We start from the raw sequence: 17795 nt of genomic DNA, 5'->3' as shown, positions 1-17795 counted from the left end.
GCCATCTGTCCACCCTCGAGTTGGAAGTGGATGGGCGCTGTGCACCACATTCATTGAGAGTGAGGGAGTGGCTTGTAAACCCTGTGCCACCTCCCTGCCCCCCATGGAGGGAGCTCCAGATGGGCCTGGCCTGGCCCTCAGTGTTTCTAACCAGGTTGGTGAGGGGAGGACTGTGTGCCTTCTGCAGGAGCTGGACGTCCCCAGGAACACTCCCTGCTGGTCCTGTCAGGAGGAGGAAACCACAGCAGGGGCGGCCCGAGGCCGGAAGCTGCTCCAAAGTGCATGTGGCGGGGAGCAGGGCAGCAGCAGCCCGGCAGCCCGGCAGCCCGCCAACTTGATAAAGACAGTGGCCTGTGCTGGGTGATTGTGTCTCTGCCCACATTCAGCTTTCCTCATCTCAGATCTGTCTCCTCTCTCCTATCAGACTGTGTTCTTTTCATTTCAGCTCAACTCTTTGGTTTTTTGCTTCATCTTCCTGTTTGTAACACTCACCTTGCTTTTCCATCTTGTCTCTGTGCGTTTCTCTTTGCCTTGCCTTGTCTCAGGGAAGAGGAGGAGGAAGAAGAGCAACCGGTCACGGAGCCCAATTCAGAGGAAGAGAGAGAGGAGGATGCCCCCTGTCAGGACAAGGACAGGTACCGAGCCTGGACATTCCCAGGCTCCCACTAATAGCCCGGGCTTCCTTCCTGATAGTTTGCAGCCAGCCAACCTTTCAGAAATCTCCTTCCTCACTGGCTCCTGCTGGCAAACCTATACCCTGAGCACAGAGCCACGGAGTGACTAGTTTTGTAGAAATAACTGAGCACATGTTCATTAGAGTAGCGCACTTTTCCTTCCTTACGATGCTTTATGGAAAAATCACTCTGCTCTTCCCTCCCTCGTCAGTGCTTTGGCTTAGATTGACAGTGACTGGAAAGATGTTCGTCTCCGCTCAGAAAATGTTAACTCTTTCAGCATTGTGTCCCTTTCTTCCTACTAATTTTGCTAATGTAATATTTGCTAAGATGCATGGGTAACTATTATGTTAGTGATGCAGGTCTGCTTTTTATCCAAATGGACAGGAGTACTTTTCATACTGTGCAGTCCAGAAAAATTTCCCGTTATTTATTTTTATAGCCAGAATAAGTAACGCGGTTCTATGGCCTTTTGAGGAAGTTGACTGTCCTCTGCTCATACTTTTCCAATATGCATTCTTTCTGTCTTCAGGCAAGATTAACAAGGCAGAGACAGGCACCTTCAGATATTTTTTGATTTTATAGATTTTTCCCCAAATGATGTGTTCATAAAAAATAAAAATTGATCACAGGCATTTTCATTTTCTTTTTTTTTAATTTTCATTTTCTAATATTCAAAACTAATTCTAAAGTCATTTTTTTTAATTTAATTGATTACCACTGCAAATTGACTTCTTTACTGTTCTTCCATAAATAAACAAAATCAAAGAGACCTTGGATACATTAGGGCAAAACCTCTTTTCTTATCAGCTTCAAAGTCAGTGTGGTTCTTTGCTGCTTAGCCTCTCTGTCCAGACCACCAGTGCACATAAAAGTGATCTATTTGATGCCCTGAGACACCCACCATTCCCAGCGGCCATGGAATCCTCTCTGATCTGACAAACTGGTGATTGTTTCCCTGCTTTGGAAATGTCTGGGAAGAAGTCAGCAGGGTGCGGGTGCAGAGAGAGGAAAGGAATGGCCTGGTCACAAAGAGTGGGCCACACGGGTCAGAACGAGGTGAGGGGGAAGGTTGCTGTGAGAGCCCCTCGCTGTTGTGGCGCTGCCATGCCGGGGGTAATGGTATTCAGTTAGCGGTGCTCTGAGAAGGCAGGGAGTTTGGTTGGTAGTCCCACCTTAGATTGAAAAGTAGCCACCAGAAGTTGTGTGGAAATCACGAGTACACTGGTATGGCTCCGTATGTGCTGAGATGTACATGTCCTACCTCCACACACCCATCCCCCCTCGGCTACCCTCCTGCAACAGCACCTAGGGACAGAGAGAGGAATCTGACTAGACAGAGTAACTTCAGAGCATCACTCCTGATGTGCCGTCTTTACACAGGATTGTTATTTACATGGGTAGATGGTTATTTACTGTTTTGAAAGGTTTTTTTCTTTTTCCTTTTTAGATTTTTTTAAATGTTAAATTTTGAGAGAGATGGCACACAAGCGGGGCTGGGGCAGAGAGAGAGGGAGATGCAGAATTGGAAGCAGCTCCAGGCTCTGAGCTGTTAGCATAGAGCCTGACACGGGGTTTGAACTCACGAGTGGTGAGATCATGACCCGAGCCAAAGTCAGATGCTTAACTGACTGAGCCACCCAGGCACTCCTGAAAGGTCTTTTTTCTATATGATCTGATGCTGGAGGGCATCCTTCAACAAGCTGCAGTTAGGCCTTCCAGTTTTAGGAAATAAAGTTGTGCATACCGGAGCTTGATCTTGACAGTTACCAAGGCCCTCATTGACATTGACCTAGATATATTTATTTCCTGGCCTAATCCGACCAGACCTTAAAGTGGCAAGAAAGAGTCTGCTTGCTTGTGTTGGGTTGGTTGTCCTCCACTGCTTGCCCTGCCTGCCGGCTCCTGCTTTGTGTGCGCAGTCCCCATGTCCCCACTGTGTGTGCGCGATCCCCATGTCCCCACTATGTGTGCATGCCACGTGTGCCAGACCTGGGCTGACACTGCAGCGAGCCCTCCTCCCGCCCTCCCATGGGGTCAGGGAACTGGTGTGTCCCCACCCTTCTGTATAGGTGGAGCTCTGAATTTGAGGTAGGAAAGTGAACCCCTCACATCCAGTTCCCAAGCGGGCATGGCCTGGAGTCCGGTTCTCTGAGAGAGGGACTGTGGCTTTGTAAACTGGAGAGGTTAATGGAGATTCTCAGGTTGCAAGGGTGTATATCAAAATATCTAAGTGGTCCAAATCCAGTCTTGTGAAGGTGGAAATATTTTATAACTGTGGCAGAATTGGGCTGCCTGAAGGAGTCCAGATGGGCTTAATCATAGAGATAGGTTGTGGGGAAAATGTGAAATGAACAACACTTGACTTCATACCAATCCCTCCTTACTGGCTCTGTACATTCCTTGCTGCCATCCCTTCTTTTTCCTTTTCCATGCCCCCTTTCAAGAAAGCACCTGAAGGCCATGACCTAAAGTAAGAGGCTTGGGGGATACTTCTTCCTCAAGGCTGGACTTTTTAGGATGAGGTCAGAACCTTGATTTGACCAAGAGAAAGAAATGAAATTCAAATAGTGGAAATTCAGGTGCCAGCACAACCAGTGGGGAGGAACTGGGGAGGCTCAGGAAGCCACTGGAGAGGAGTCTCGGGGGCTCCGTTAAATCCCCCTACAAAAGCCTCTGAACGCCCAGCCGTACCGGTTTGCAAGGATGTGTCCTTGCACTCAGCAAGTCTTGCCACCCAGATTGACAAGCCCAGAGCGCCAGGATTTTTGAGCAAACCAAAGCTTCTGGTGGCCGCTGGCTTGCACACTGCAGCTCAAGAAACAGGATTCTGAAGTTCCGTGGCCATAGTAGTAGTGGGGGGTTTGTGTGTCTTTTTCTCTTTCCTAATCTTTGCTTTCCTTTCCTTCCCCTTCTTCCCTTCCTTCCTCCTGGGTAAGCAGAGAGACGTGCCCCGCCTCAGAGCAGAGCCCCCCTGGAAAGGATGCCTCTCCTGACAGCCCAGCTCTCCCCACTGCCTCAAGCGCCACCTCCCAGGGAAAATGCTGTCCAGCCAGCCCTGCTCTGGGGAGCCCCTTGCACAGCAGGACCTCTGGGCCTGCCCTCGTGCTGCCACCCCTGGCCCCGGGCTCTGCCTCTCGGCCCTCTGCCTCCGCGCCTGGCCCCCCGAAGGCATCACCGACCATAGAAAAGCTGCCCTATGTGCCCCACAGCCCTTTCCACCTCTTCTCCTACGACTTCGAGGATTCGCCCTTACCCACCAAGGAAAAGGATGCTGAGTCCCAGAAGGAAAGCAGGTAGATCCAGCCACCTGGAGGCCTGTGTGAGCTTCATCCAGGGAAGGAGACCGCGTGTGACTTGTACCCACTGGTGTGTGTGTGTGTGTGTGTGTGTGTGTGTGTGTGTGTGTTGCCGTCCAAGCAGAGGGCAGTGGTGGGGGTAAACTAACTTCCTGGCCACTCACTAAACAATTACCAGGCAGGAGGCAGAAGAAAATCATCGTGTGTTTGAACCAAAGAGCTTTCTGTTATAACACAATTACTAAAAATGGATTTTCAAACATAAGGTTTTAAAAACTATGCCTGGTCTGACAAAATCTATGCGTCTTGCACCTACCTGGGTGGTGTGCATCTCATTTGACCTGCAGAACTCAGTGAAGTGCTCTCCCCCCTTTCTGTGCAGCGTTTTGAGTGGGATTTTCCTTCCTTTAACAGTCCCTCTGATTCTCTCCATCTGAGCACATACTCTGCCTCTGAGCCTTACAACTTCCGGTCTTTCTCTTCTAATAGGTGGGTGTCTTTATTTTCTCTCCCTTTTCTCCAGCTTTCTGTCGGACAATCGGGCAATCGACTGAGCCACCCAGGCACCCCTGTTTTTATTCTAATGTATGCATATTTCTTTCACAGATTGCTCATAGCTACCTATGAGATGGCAGTTGTCCTTTGAATCCCTTCACAGACATTAATTCAATTACATTTTTAAAGTATGAGCATTGCGATAATTCTTATAAAAATTGGAGAGGGGAGAAGAGAGAGAGCTGTGTGCAAATCCGAACTGCATGAGGAGTTTTTAGCAGGTCGTGGGCCTGTGTGCCTGCGCTTTGCTATTACCTGGGTTAGGGACTCTGCGGATGGGGGATGGGCAGCAAACGGTTTGAATATTTGGAACAATCAGTTGTCCAAAATCAGTGATTGATAATACTGGCCGCTCCCATCTTAGAGTAATAATAATTGATAACAATTTTTTATCCATTTATTTATTATAAGCCACGCCCTATACTTTCCATGAAATTGGCATTTTAAAGTATTACTAAACCCTTAAGAAGTAGATTCTGTCACTAGCCCTTATTTACAATGAGGAAACTGAGGCACAGAGAGCTAGTGAAGTGGGGCATGATTTCTACTCCAAGCATCCTGCTCAGGATTCCGGTCCTACCCTGTGCATTGTACAGGCACCTCTTTTAGGCAAGCTATCTGTTCCGGATTCATCTACACAATAACTCCAAATACCAGGCCTCGAACCCTGGCCCCTCCCTGCCGGGGTTCTTCTGGCAAGTGCTTGTCGGCAAAACGCTTTTGCCACCGTCTGTGTGTCTGGGGGACCCCAGGCCTGGGTGCCCAGGAAGAAGTTATGCCTTGTTTTGAACAAAGGCTTATCAGACAGAGACCTGGAGAATTGCTCTTTCACACCTCGAGTATAACCAGCAGCAGCGTGTGTCAGATGTTCCATCTGATAAAGAGAAGAATTAATCTTCCTCAGTATTTCATAATAACTTCCCTCGGGAGGGAGGTTTTCCCACACCGTTCCTTTGCCTGGCACCCTGGAAGCTTCTCAGCTTAAAGCAGTGCCGCACACTGATTCAGCCTCAGTTAAGGTGTTGATCCTCCCTGCATCCTGAAAGTAGAAGGCCATCATGGAAGGGGAGGCAGGGAAGAGAACTTGGAGACCCTAGGAGTGGCCACAGGACAGGCAGACGCATTATAAGAAAAGAGCAGATACGGAACTTGGGGCTGTGAAACACATTTCCTCCTGTCCAGGATGGCCTTGCATGCCTCCAGGAGCCTGTGAGCTCCAGTTTGAGGACCTTCAAACTACAGGTTCTCTGGGAGCCTCTTCTAGTTCTAAAATTCTGGGCTCGCTGGGTCATTCCCATGACTTCCATGGAGCGCAGCCAGCGTGGCTCTTATGTCCTCCAGGAACAGTATCTGTGTACAAGTTAAGAGCTGTACATTTGACTGGAATAAAAATAACTTGCAACCTCATCTCCCCCAGCAGGGTGGTGGTAGCACATGATGGTGATTCTGGACTTTCTAGTGATGGTCTCAGAGCCTCTGATGGGGCTTTCCTGAGCCCAGGTCCCTCCCACTCAGTCTTTGTTACTGCTTACAGTCCTGGGGGACAGGAGTGAGAGAGACCTATAAATGAATGAATTTATACATACATTAAGAAAAACAGCCTCATGCTAATGAATAAGGATTGACTTAGATTTAACAGAGAAATTCTTACAATTTTTAATGATTCGACAGGAATTTGCCACATAAATGTTGTTTGCACCTATTAATGTTCTGATGTTCACTTGCTGTGGTTTCCACGGGGTCCATACCCCTCAGTGGTTGACTGCTGGAGAACCGGTTACAGTAGACACCAACCCATTAATCAGTACAAAGAACCAACGGGAAAAAATACAGCAAACTTAGTGAGTCGTATGATCCAGTTTCTTTGGCTGAAATTGAGAAGCAAAACTGAACAGACTGTGAGGTATTTGAATTAATTGCTCAACCATTAGAAAAACCAAAGCAGAGGGAATATGCATTATGCTTGTTTTTATTTCCATAACGTCACTTAAACTCAATTTTGGTAACGTGACCCTGTGAAAACATTCTACAAGATGTCCACTTTGGGTCAGAAGGGGGCTGTAGTAGATGCTTGCGTGGAGTGAGCAGCTGAGTGGCCAGGCAGTATCACCCAGCTGCTGGACACGGCTGGGGCCTGGGCACGGGGCTCTGTGTCCCTGGGGACTCCGCGCTCCTGACGGCAGCCTCATTCCCTGCCCACGGCACACTTCTTTCTACCTGCGGCTCTCCTTCTTCTCTGCTCCTGAGTTTTTTACTCCCTTCCCTGCTGCTTCCTTTCTTTCTTTGTTCCTCTCACCCTTTGCCTTTCTGCTATATCCATGCCCTATTGGTTTGGGAGCTCTCTTAGAAACTCAAACCAACCCTCACATGGAGATGCACTTAACCTGTTAGGCAGGTAGCATGTTGGGTTTTTAAAGAGGAAAGAAAAGGGATGCCCAGAAACCAAGTCCCGTGAGAGTGATGTGTTGGCTGAGGGTGATGCGGTGAAACTGTGCGATCAGAGTCTCCTCCGCCTGGTGGCATGCCTGTGATGCCAAACGAACAAGAGCCATGGCTAAGCAGACCAGATGGAGCAGCACAGGGTAGACGTGGGATGATATACATGTTTTATTTCCCATTATAATATAATTTAGGAAAGAAGATAGAAAATCTCTCTCTCTGGTCTACTTTTTAAAATAAGCTGTTTCTGATTTTTTTTCTCTACACATCACTTTTGATCTTTGTGAATATTTTTATACAGTTGAAATAAAACTACAAATATTATATTCCAATGTTTTACTTCAGCCTGTATACGAACATTTTCTATACTATCATTTGCAGAATTGGCAATTATTTTTAATCACTACATAATATATCACACTTTTTGGCCATTCTTGCATTGTTACCTGGTTGACTAACTTCCAGGTGTTTTCACCGTGATCTCAAAAATGCTCTAGTGAGTGTACCATGCATGACATGTTCAAGATATAAATAACCATAAGGTTGTGTTAGCTTCCCAAAAGTAGGCTTACTTTGCCAAAGGATATCCACATTTGAAGTTAAAGTGCTTCCCAGAATGGTTAGTGCTGGTTTCTGTTGATGAGAGTTGGACTGGATTCACTGTGTGTGGGAAGATCTTTGTGCACTCATAGCATAGTGACCCATGGGGTCTCACGCACCCCAGTGTCCCCAACCAGGTTAGGAGAAGGAATTAGCCCTGCCTTGTGGTTCAGTAGGTTGAGAGGCAGAACTCATTGGGTCTCATTATTTGTACCTAATCATGAGTGTCTGCTCCACAACCCAGCCCCCACGCCCGCCACAAGGGCTTCCAGTGATGGTTTGTTTTCTGGGAACACACTGAGTGATAATAGCTAAAAGACAGCTATTCTGAGAACCAGAAAGAAAACTCTAGAACCATACTAATCCTGAAACTTGTCAGAGATATCTGGGAAATGCTAAAGGCTTGTTTAAACCTAGTGGTATACTTTTGGTTCAGAAGAAACATCGGATGAAAATATGAACACATAGACCTCTAGCTAGCAGGCCAGTCCAGCAGGTCTGAGGACATTTTCTCCTTGGTCATTAGGCATGTGACGAGATCACATTTAATAGATGACATTGATTTGGAAATACCTAAAGCAGACTTCTTCATAAGATGTTTGTTTAGCTAATCATTTGGTATTTTCTACAGATCACAGTGGGTTTACCACTAATTGTACCATTATGAGAGGCAAGAAGAATCTTCAGAGATTCAAATGAAAATAATTGGGATTCTTTATGTTAGCAAAGAATTTTAGCGTACATTTAACAAATAAGGAAATATGACCCCTTGTCAGAGATCTCTCTGCCCAACGGTTTGGCCTTTGGGAAACCTCTTTCATGAGAAATAAAATGAAGCAGTTAGTAAATCTCTTGAAATTAGAAAAATCAGTAACACTGTCAGCATTTCCAAGCCAAGTTTTTCTTGCAAAAATGAAGATAGTTGGCTAAGTGTTATTCATTTACTGACTTGTGCTCATTTCTCTCTCCTTCCCTCCTGCTCTCTACCTTAAACTTCTACATTGTTTAGATACAACAGCTTTGGCAACACCTCTTATCACTCAAGACCCTCTGGATCTGCTGTGTCCGCCACCCCCACGTCGTCCCTTTCACCTTCGCAGGAGGCCAGGCTGGAAAGGTGGGTTTTATAAGAAGTATGCTGATGGCTTCACCATCAGGTGAAGGAAATGAGTTTGGTGAAGAGTGACTAAAGGAAAAGAAGTAAAAAGCATAATCCAAAGTATTTTCCTTTATATAATATAGTCCAAAGGCAAGAATATTTTCTCTTTCACACTATTTACTAAATAAATATTTTATTAGAAGTGATATTCTTTACTGTTGACTCATCTTCCCATAGAAAGTACGAAGAAAATTGTTCCCAGTTTCTTAAATGTGAAGGTTTTGACTGACCTATGAAAAACTGTTCTAGAATTTGTGTAAGGTCTGCATTTCGTCCTTTAAATATCAGTTTTTACCTTTGAATGCTTAATTCTATATAAATCAGGAGGTAGAGGGCTTATTAAGGTCAACACCTTAATGTAATTAATCCAGGACCTACCAGAAGGGAAAAGAATTGCATGGGTCCATGGAAGGAATTTAACTTGGCAAGAGTATTAGACCACTAGAAATTAACTAATTATGACTCCTGGAAGCGAGTGATTGCACAAGGATGTGTTTACAAGGAAAAGGTAAGACCTGTAATTTTAGAACAATTAAAAAGTTACCCTTATATGGCAAGAGTGCTGAGTTAGGGAAGACTGGCTAGGGTTCCAATTACTCACTGGGAAATTATTTAATCCCTGAGGGTGAAATGCCAGTTATGACAACTCTTACCTTGGAGGGTGGTTTTGATGAGCAACTGAAAAGGTACCCAGGAAAGCACTGTGTGAAGCCCACTGTGTGGGTCCGGTGGGCAGGGACAATGTGTGATGACAAGACAGAACATCCAGCAGCATGTGATTGATCAGAAATCTAGGCATGAGCAAGTCACAAAGATCATTTGCTTAAAATCCCAAATTTAAAACAAATTTGACTTGTATTCTATACTCTGATCATCTTCTGTGTCTTCTGAAGTGTGTTTTGCTGAGCGTGGCTGGTGATGAGAGGTTTGTTTGGGATGTAGAGCAGGCAAGACTTTATAGCCCAGGAAGAGGGGCTGTCCAGGGAGTTTTGCCTCACCACACATCATGTTAGTTTCTCAGATGGCACATAAGCTCCACATTGTCAAAATCTCAGGTTCCACAGTCCAGCATGGCCCTGGGCTGGGCGTATCTGGACTCGGTTAGATCTTGGCAGTAAGATAACAAGTTGATTTCCCTGAAGACACTCTATCCCCTACTTGGGATCAGCTGAGATCACTTGTGGTCCCAGAGAGGTCACCAATGAAGAGGATCCTGATCTAAGGGGATGTGAGATTTGGAGCCAAGGTCAGGAGTAAAGTTTTACTGATGTTGCATCTCACATCTTCTATCTGTTAGGCTGCCAGCTCCTTGGGAACAAGAGCCAGGGCCCCTTCATTGCTGTGTCCCCCTTGGTACCTGGGGCCTGGCTATGGCAGAGCCACAGTAAACACTAGTGGAAGGATCAGGTGAATCACCCACTCATTGGATCGGGAACAGTGTGGAGGTCCCTGAAGTTGACAGGTTATAAGGATGGGAAGTTTGGGCTTTAGGGGAGGTGCATGCAAGGGCCCTAAAGGGGAAGCCCCAGCCTCTACCTCCTTCCCATCCCCTGGAAACTGAGGTCCAGGTTTGAGCTGGGAGGGCCAGGGGTGTAGGCTCTGGAAAGACCCTTGCCTGTGTCTCCTTCCCTGCTTGGTGTGGCTGAGTGTCTCCTGAGGCCTGTGAAGAGGGGCTGGGGCATTGGGAGAGAGCATTAAAAGCAGAAGGATGGGGCTGGATCCCAGGGAGCCTTGAATGCCCTGAGGAGAAGCTGAGGCTTCATCCTGAGACATCAGGAGCTGTTAGAGCTTTGGAGCAGCTGGTGGAGTACTCTAACATATGCATGAATGAAGCCAGTGGGTCGAGGTGACAGGGACCACCAAAAGCTATCTCTGAGTCCGAGAGGACTAACCATGCCGAAGAAGGGCAATGACCATGGGACTTGAGAGGAGCAGTGGGTTTGGGCAAACTTGGAGGAAGCTGGGAGCAAGGAAAGCAGAATGAATGAGTGTGCAGTCTTGCTCAAGCATGAGGATGTTAGAAACTAGAACAGAGACACAAGTTACTGAAAAAAAAAAAAAAGCAAATCACAGGTGGAGACGTTCAGCCTGGGACATGCAAGTCATGAGGAGTCTGTATGATACCCAGGGAGATACGGAGGGACCCTGGGGACATGTGGACTGAGTGGTCCTTGGCCTGAAGAAGGTACTTGCATGAAATCCCTCCAGCCAGCCTGCATACTGAGATCTGGTCACCAGAGAAGCCAGTAATGGGAGCCTCCCTCTCTCTTCCTTCCTGTTTGTTTATTTTTGAGAGAGAGAGAGAGAGAGACAGACAGACAGACAGACCATGAGCAAGGAAGGGGCGGACAAAGAGGGAGACACAGAATCCGAAGCAAGCTCTAGGCTCTGAGCTATCAGCACAAAGCCTGATATGGGGCTCAAACTCAGGAAGTGTGAGATCATGAACTGAGCTGAAGCCAGATACTTAACCGCCTGAGCCACCCAGGCACCCCAGTGGGAGTCTTTGCTTTCCAGTTCCCTCTTACAGCACACTCTGCTACAGAAAGTTCTTTACCTGAACCATCTGCTGTGTCCAGTAGCAAGGAAAGCTTCAAAGAGTTACTTGCTTGATATTTGAATGTTTTTCCCAATTATCACCATTTATGGCTTTATAAAACCATGTGATCCATCATTTGAAACATCAGATATGCAGTTTCATTATTAAGACCAGCAAGTCCCAAGGCCTGGCCACACCACCACGTTTTATTCTCGCCTGGCTGGCTTATATTTGTGACTGTAAAAAAAATAAATAAAAATAAAAATAAGGAGAGGTCCTAACTCCTACTCATATTTGTTTACATCACCCAAATGTGCAATGCAAGTTGTATTTATTATAATATGTAGTTTTATACAGTTTACTTTTTCATTTTTGACAACTTGAATTATTTGGATGTCACTCACTTTCATATTTACAACAATTTTCTGCTCTACTAAGGTATGTGATTGTTTTTACCAAAGTATATACTTCAGTAAAATTTGCAAGATTATTGAGATGTGTTATATACCCATAATAATTGAAACAAAAAAGAAAAACTCAGAAAGACATTAAAGTATTATGAACAATAGTTGTAGTTTTGCAGTGAGAACCCACATTTTCTTTTTCTTTTTTTTAATGTTTGTTTATTTTTTGAGAGAGACAGAGTGTGAGTTGGGAAGGGGCAGAGAGAGAGAGGAAGACACAGAATCCAAAGTAGGCTCCAGGCTCTGAGCTGTCTGCACAGAGCCTCATGTGGGGCTTGAACTCACAGACTGCGAGATCATGACCTGAGCCAAAGTCAGACGCTTAAATGACTGAGCCACCCAAGCACCCTTCTTTCTCTTGTTTTAAAACTTGATGCTATTTTTTTTTAAGTTTTTTAGTTTGAGAGGAGGGGGGAGAGAGAATCCCAAGCAGGCTCCATGACACTGGTACAGAGCCCGATGTGGGGTTTGAACCTATGGAACCATAGGCTCGTGATCTGAGCCCAAACCAAGGGTCAGACATTTTAACTGACTGAACCATCCAGGCACCCTGAGGACCCACATTTTCTGTTAACACACTCCTGACAAATAAACATCATGTCAGGGTACCATGCAGTACTAGAAAGATCTAGAACTCTTTTCCCTTGATTTGGAAATAAGACTCACTTCTCTTAGGTCCTAGGAAAATAAGGCCAACTAAAACACCCCTACAAACAGGTCAGCCCACTTTGGAAGTACAACTGGGCATCATTGTGAGCTTAGAGTTTTCTATATTTTTCCCAAGCATACTAGTATGTTACATGTTAATCAAATTTAGAATGATAAATTGACCTAGAAAGAAAGAACTGAAGAAACAATATAATACAAAATTAAGGCAAGGGTATTAAAATGAATCCATCTCCACATCTCCTATTATGACTTCGTTTATAGGGCTCTCTTTCAGAAACAGTGTAACATTAGTTTTCATAAAATTGGAAGTTGAGCTGTGCCTAAACAAAGGAAAATAAGAAATCCAGAACTACTTGCAAAGGCCCTCAGGGATACAAGATGCAACTGTTTAATGAAAGCAGACTTTCTAAATGTTTCAATCTTGAAACTGTGCTTTTTGAGTGGAAATATTCTCAATATTTTTAAAAGAAAAATTATAGGAGTATTTGAACCATTCATGTTGAATATTCAAATGAAACAAACAAGCAAACAATAATTACACCATAGCAAATGTGTCTGGGAAGTTGGGAGGGACAGAGGGCATTCTCTTTCCATCTCTGCGGTGACATCTCCATCTTGTGGGCCTTCTCAGAAATGGTGGCCAGATGCTTGTTCAGTGTGGTGACTGCAGTTACTGAGCAATGACCGTGAGGGGATCCCAAGTCAAGTGCCTGGGGCTGAAGGTGCTTTGAGGCCATCAGTCTTGGTGCTGAGTCTGGGGAGTGTGCTGAGAATGAGGCCCAGTTTCTACCACGAAAGGGGACGTTGGCAGGTGACCACGCGGAGTGCTCTGTGGGAGCACGCTGGAAGAACCCCAGATCCAGATTTTAGGGGGCCAGGAAGGACTTCTGCACTCATCGAGCTGTAACCCAAAGGATTAGTATGTGCCTTAAGCATTGATTCTGTTCTCTCCTCTATTTACAACAGTATCGCTTGTTGTAAATGACATTATTGTAAGTGACAATCGCCTGCCTGTTCTACAGATTAATATCAAGAGCCTTTTGATAGTGTGCCTGGGTGGCTCAGTCGGTTCAACTTCCAACTTCAGCTCAGGTCATGATCTCATAGTTCGTGAGTTCGAGCCCCACATTGGGCTCTCTGCTTTCAGCACAGAGCCTGCTTCAGGTCCTCTGTTCCCCCCCTCTCTCTGCTCCTCCCTCACTTGTGAACATGCAGTGACTCTCTCAAAATAAACATCTAAAAATGTTTTTTTAGTTTTTAAAAATTTAAGTAAAAATAAAAATTTAAAGAAGAAACTTGGGAATTGCTTGCCCTGCTTGGCTGCCCCAGCAGACTCTTCCTACTTCCTGGAAGACAGTAAACCCACATATAAGTAGTGGCACCTCTGCTGGGAGTCATAATGGATCATAAGGGTGAGTAAAGGATGCAACTTACATTTTATTTTTTTATGGGCTCTGCATGTACACAGAGCATTTAGAAGATGAAGGGGTGTACCAGGAAAGTGAAGCTCCCTCCCCAGAAGCAACATCTCCTAGCGGTATCTCTTATATATGTACAGAGATATTTATTTATGTTCATGTGAGCATCGACTTGTTTAATATAGCCTTACACAAATGGTAATCTACTATACCAACTATTGTGCATTCTGTTTTTTCACTTAAAAACTGCATTTGGGTTCCTCTCACTACAGTACTTAGTATTGTTGTATTCTTTTGTTGTTGTTGTTGTTACATTTATTTATTTATTTATTTTTGAGAGACACAGTGAGACAAAGTGTGAGCGGGAGAGGTGCAGAGAGAGAAGGAGACATGGAATCCAAAGCAGGCTCCAGGCTCTGAGCAAACATTCAGCACAGAGCCCAAAGTGGGACTTGAAACCACGAACCATGAGATCATGACCTGAGCCGAAGTCGGACACGTAACCGACTGAGCCACCCAGGCGCCCCTGCTGCGTTCTTTGTAATGTCTCCATCATACTTTTTTCTCTGGATGCTACTTCATATGCCCAGTTGCATATGATGGGCCCTAGTGTTGCGCTGTGACCAGTGATACTGCAGTGTAATCCTTTGTCCATGTGGCACATATGTAGTTATCCATAGGATAAGTTCCTAGAAATAGATTTAGTAAGTCCATTGTTCATGCATTTAAAAAATTTTGATTGATTTTTTTATCAAATTGCTTTTCATAAAGATTGCACCAGTTTTGAGAGAGCACTTGTGGCCCACCCCTCTGCAGAAGGACCATTCAACACCTCAACCATTGCCCACCTGATGGTGAAGAGTTCTGTGTCATTAAAATTTAAATGTGCACTTCCCTTATTATGAATATGGTTGAGCCTGTTTTTCTATGTCCACAAGCATTTAATATTTCTTTTTCTGTGAATTTTTGGTTCATGGTCATTGAGTTCTTTTTCTTTCTGAAGTATAGAGGTTATTTATAAAGTGTGATAAGATAGCAATTATTTTCTTCAATCATTAGTCTTTTACTTCATTTCTGCTGTTTTTGCCAGGCAGACAAATTTAAATTTTATGAGTTGAAGCTATTCATCTACTTGTCTTCTGGTGTTGTGCTCCTCATGAGGAAGAAGCCTTTTCTCCCATGCATGCTTCCAGAATTTCAGCTGTAGTTTTTCACACTGAAATATTTTATCTAGCTGGAAGTTATTTTGGCATATAGTGTGAGGCCGAGATCCACCTTAAATGTTTTCGCTTGTTTGCATACCGTTTCTCAAATGATCCATCGTTTCCCTCCCGATTCGTCAGCCCACACAGGAATCCAGTCTCACATATGTGACTGTGTTCGCACTGTTCCCTTAGGCGTGTCTCGCCTCCCCTCGCTTCTGTGAGGCCGTCAGGAGCTCTCCTTGCTCCCCATTCCCGTCTTTACCGTTCAGTCAGTAGTCTTTGGAGCAGGACTAGGTCAGCTACCTTGAAACGGTCCTGTTGTTTTTGTCTTCGGCTATTGTACTGTTGTTTGCAGTGATGGACCGTGCTGGAAGAGAGGATGGTGGGTATTTGGGGAAGCTGGGAAGAGCAACTAGGACTGGGAGAAGGGGAGCCTGCTGTGCTGAGCCATGACTTCTACCAAGTCAGGCGCCCCCTTGTGGGATCTCCCTGCTACGTCCCCCTTTTAACATGGATCTCCAACTCCTCCCTCAGAATGATGTCCCTTTCCATGCATTTCCTGCCTATTTTCTTTTTTTAAAGCTTTAATTTATTTTTTAAACTACTATGCTTTTTTTATTTTTTAATAGTTTATTTATTTTTGAGACAGAGAAAGCATGAGTGGCGGAGGGGCAGAGAGAGAGGGAGACGCAGCGTCTGAAACAGGCTCCAGGCTCTGAGCTGTCAGCACAGAACCTGATGCGGGGGCTCAAACCCACAAACCTCGAGATCATGACCTGAGCCGAAGTCAGATGCTCAACTGACTGGGTCTATTTTCAGTTACTTTAGCTGTTGTCTTTATAACCTGCCTGGCAGGTCTTTTGACTATTGCCACAAGGGTAACGTGCCAGTGCCTGTGTCTTCCTCATCCTGATCTCCTCCTCTATGCGGGTTGTCTGCTGTGCATGGATCTGTGTGCTGGTCCTCTTGTCCTGGTCAGCTTGGGCTTTTACCATTTCTTGCCTTCGCTCGTATCTACGTGTCCCTTGAGGTTTTACCTGTTTGGATTTAAAACCATTGATTTTTCCATAGAGATAATTCATATGTTTTTCTGGATATCAAATAATTTCTGGCTATGATCCATCAGTTGATCTACACAATACTTATTTTAAAATTGTGTTAGTGGAGTCAAGAGCCCCATTGTGCACTGGGGCTCTAGTTAATTTTTTTTATTTTTAAATTTAAATTGGTCAAAGGTGATTTTAAAAAAGACATCTCAGACATCACTGACATCCTGAATAGCATATATAAAAAGATAAAAGGCATTTTCTTTTTATTTGACCAACATTGATGGCACCCAGTCCACATCTGCCAACAGGAAATAAAGGTACCGATGTGGATTGAGTCCCTACCATTCACAGAAGCTGGTTCTGCTTTTACCTTGTAGATGTTTACCCCTTGCCTGCTGCTAGTTCCTGACACCAATCTTGTCACACACAATGAGTTCCTGTAAGGCACAACGTGGTCCTGATTAATCAATCGTATTACATCCAAAGTGCAGGAGGGGAGACGTGCCGGTCTGTTGACCGGGTGAGTGTACAGTAGATCTGGCTTCCTGATGGCAGCTACGTGCCGGGACACTGGGTGTTTGGGGACCTGGGTTCCACATCAGCCTTCTGTCCTTCAGGAGGACTCTGCATCCTCAACAGATGCTAGGAACTCTTTCTCCTACATGTGTTTTGGAGATGACTCCTCACCATTCCTACTACCATAGATTTAGTTCAAGATCTATGTCGTGCCTGGACTAACTATTGAGTGATATAGGTCTTTCTGAAATACTGATCTGAGCAGATGACTTTTCCCACTTAGAAACCTTGAATGACTGCCTCTGCCAACCGGCGAAGCCCAACTTAACATCCCCAAGAAGATCTCTCACATTTGGGTCCTGCAGGTACCTTCCAGCTTTATCAACCATCACGCCCCCCAGCGCCACTGTACTTCAGCCCCATGGAGAGGCCATTATGAACACACCAGATGCTCTTGGGGCCCCTTCCTTCACATTTGCTCTGTTCTTTGGCTGACCTCTCCTTTATTCATCCACTTGATTCCTTCTCATCCTGTAGAAGCCACATAGATGACATCTGTCCTGTAAAACTCCTCTGACTTCCTCAGAATGAATTCTACCATCTTTGTGGGTTTGTATACTACCTCTATTTCAGCTCTCAGCCATTTGATGATTATCCTTTTGTTTCTGAAATGGGGTTCATGAATGTATAGTGGTCTGTGGTAGTAGGTTTGGGTCCCCCAAAGCCAGGAGATCAAGATGGTTAACTTCCCTGGATAGGGTATTTTATTCAAAGACCTGGGGAAAATCTTTAAGACAAGCAGAACTGTGCCTGTAGGATCCGTGTTCACATGACTCATAAAAGAGACAATTTTCTTCTTTTTGTAAAGAGCCACTCTGTTCCTCTGTTCTCATGTTCCTTCTCCTATAAGGGCCATCACCCTCATGTGCACCCTTTCCTGGTAGGTCAGCCTCTGATGGCCGGGTTTCTGGTTTCGCACTAGCACTGTTCAAAGATTACAGAGTGAAAAAAGGTAGGAACAGGGGTGAGATTTCTTATTCAGAAAATGTACACCTGGGTCCCTTATCCTGTTTCTCCCATTCCTTTCCACACAGCCCAGCCATGAATGAGTAAGTCTTACTATTATGGGAGAGGCTGAATTTCTTCCTGGGTTGATTTTAGAAAGTGTGTGTGTGTGTGTGTGTGTGTGTGTGTGTAGACAGCTAGATA

General features: G+C 45.1%; 1 protein-coding gene across 1 annotated transcript in view; it reads left to right on the top strand.

Moving 5' to 3' along the window:
* Window positions 1-17795, top strand: part of FHOD3 (formin homology 2 domain containing 3) — a 396352-nt gene that overhangs the window by 274536 nt on the left and 104021 nt on the right. Inside the window, exons 11-14 of the mRNA XM_029921560.1 lie at window positions 387-635; window positions 3617-3970; window positions 4388-4462; window positions 8577-8684. Of these exons, the coding sequence (XP_029777420.1) occupies window positions 387-635; window positions 3617-3970; window positions 4388-4462; window positions 8577-8684 (786 nt within the window). The remainder of the gene's footprint in view (window positions 1-386; window positions 636-3616; window positions 3971-4387; window positions 4463-8576; window positions 8685-17795) is intronic.

This window comes from Suricata suricatta, chromosome 14 (assembly GCF_006229205.1).
Source record: "Suricata suricatta isolate VVHF042 chromosome 14, meerkat_22Aug2017_6uvM2_HiC, whole genome shotgun sequence".
In the NCBI taxonomy this organism is placed as follows: Eukaryota; Metazoa; Chordata; class Mammalia; order Carnivora; family Herpestidae; genus Suricata; species Suricata suricatta.
The sequence above is the reverse complement of the archived record's forward strand: the minus strand, read 5'-3'. Positions and strand labels throughout refer to the sequence as shown.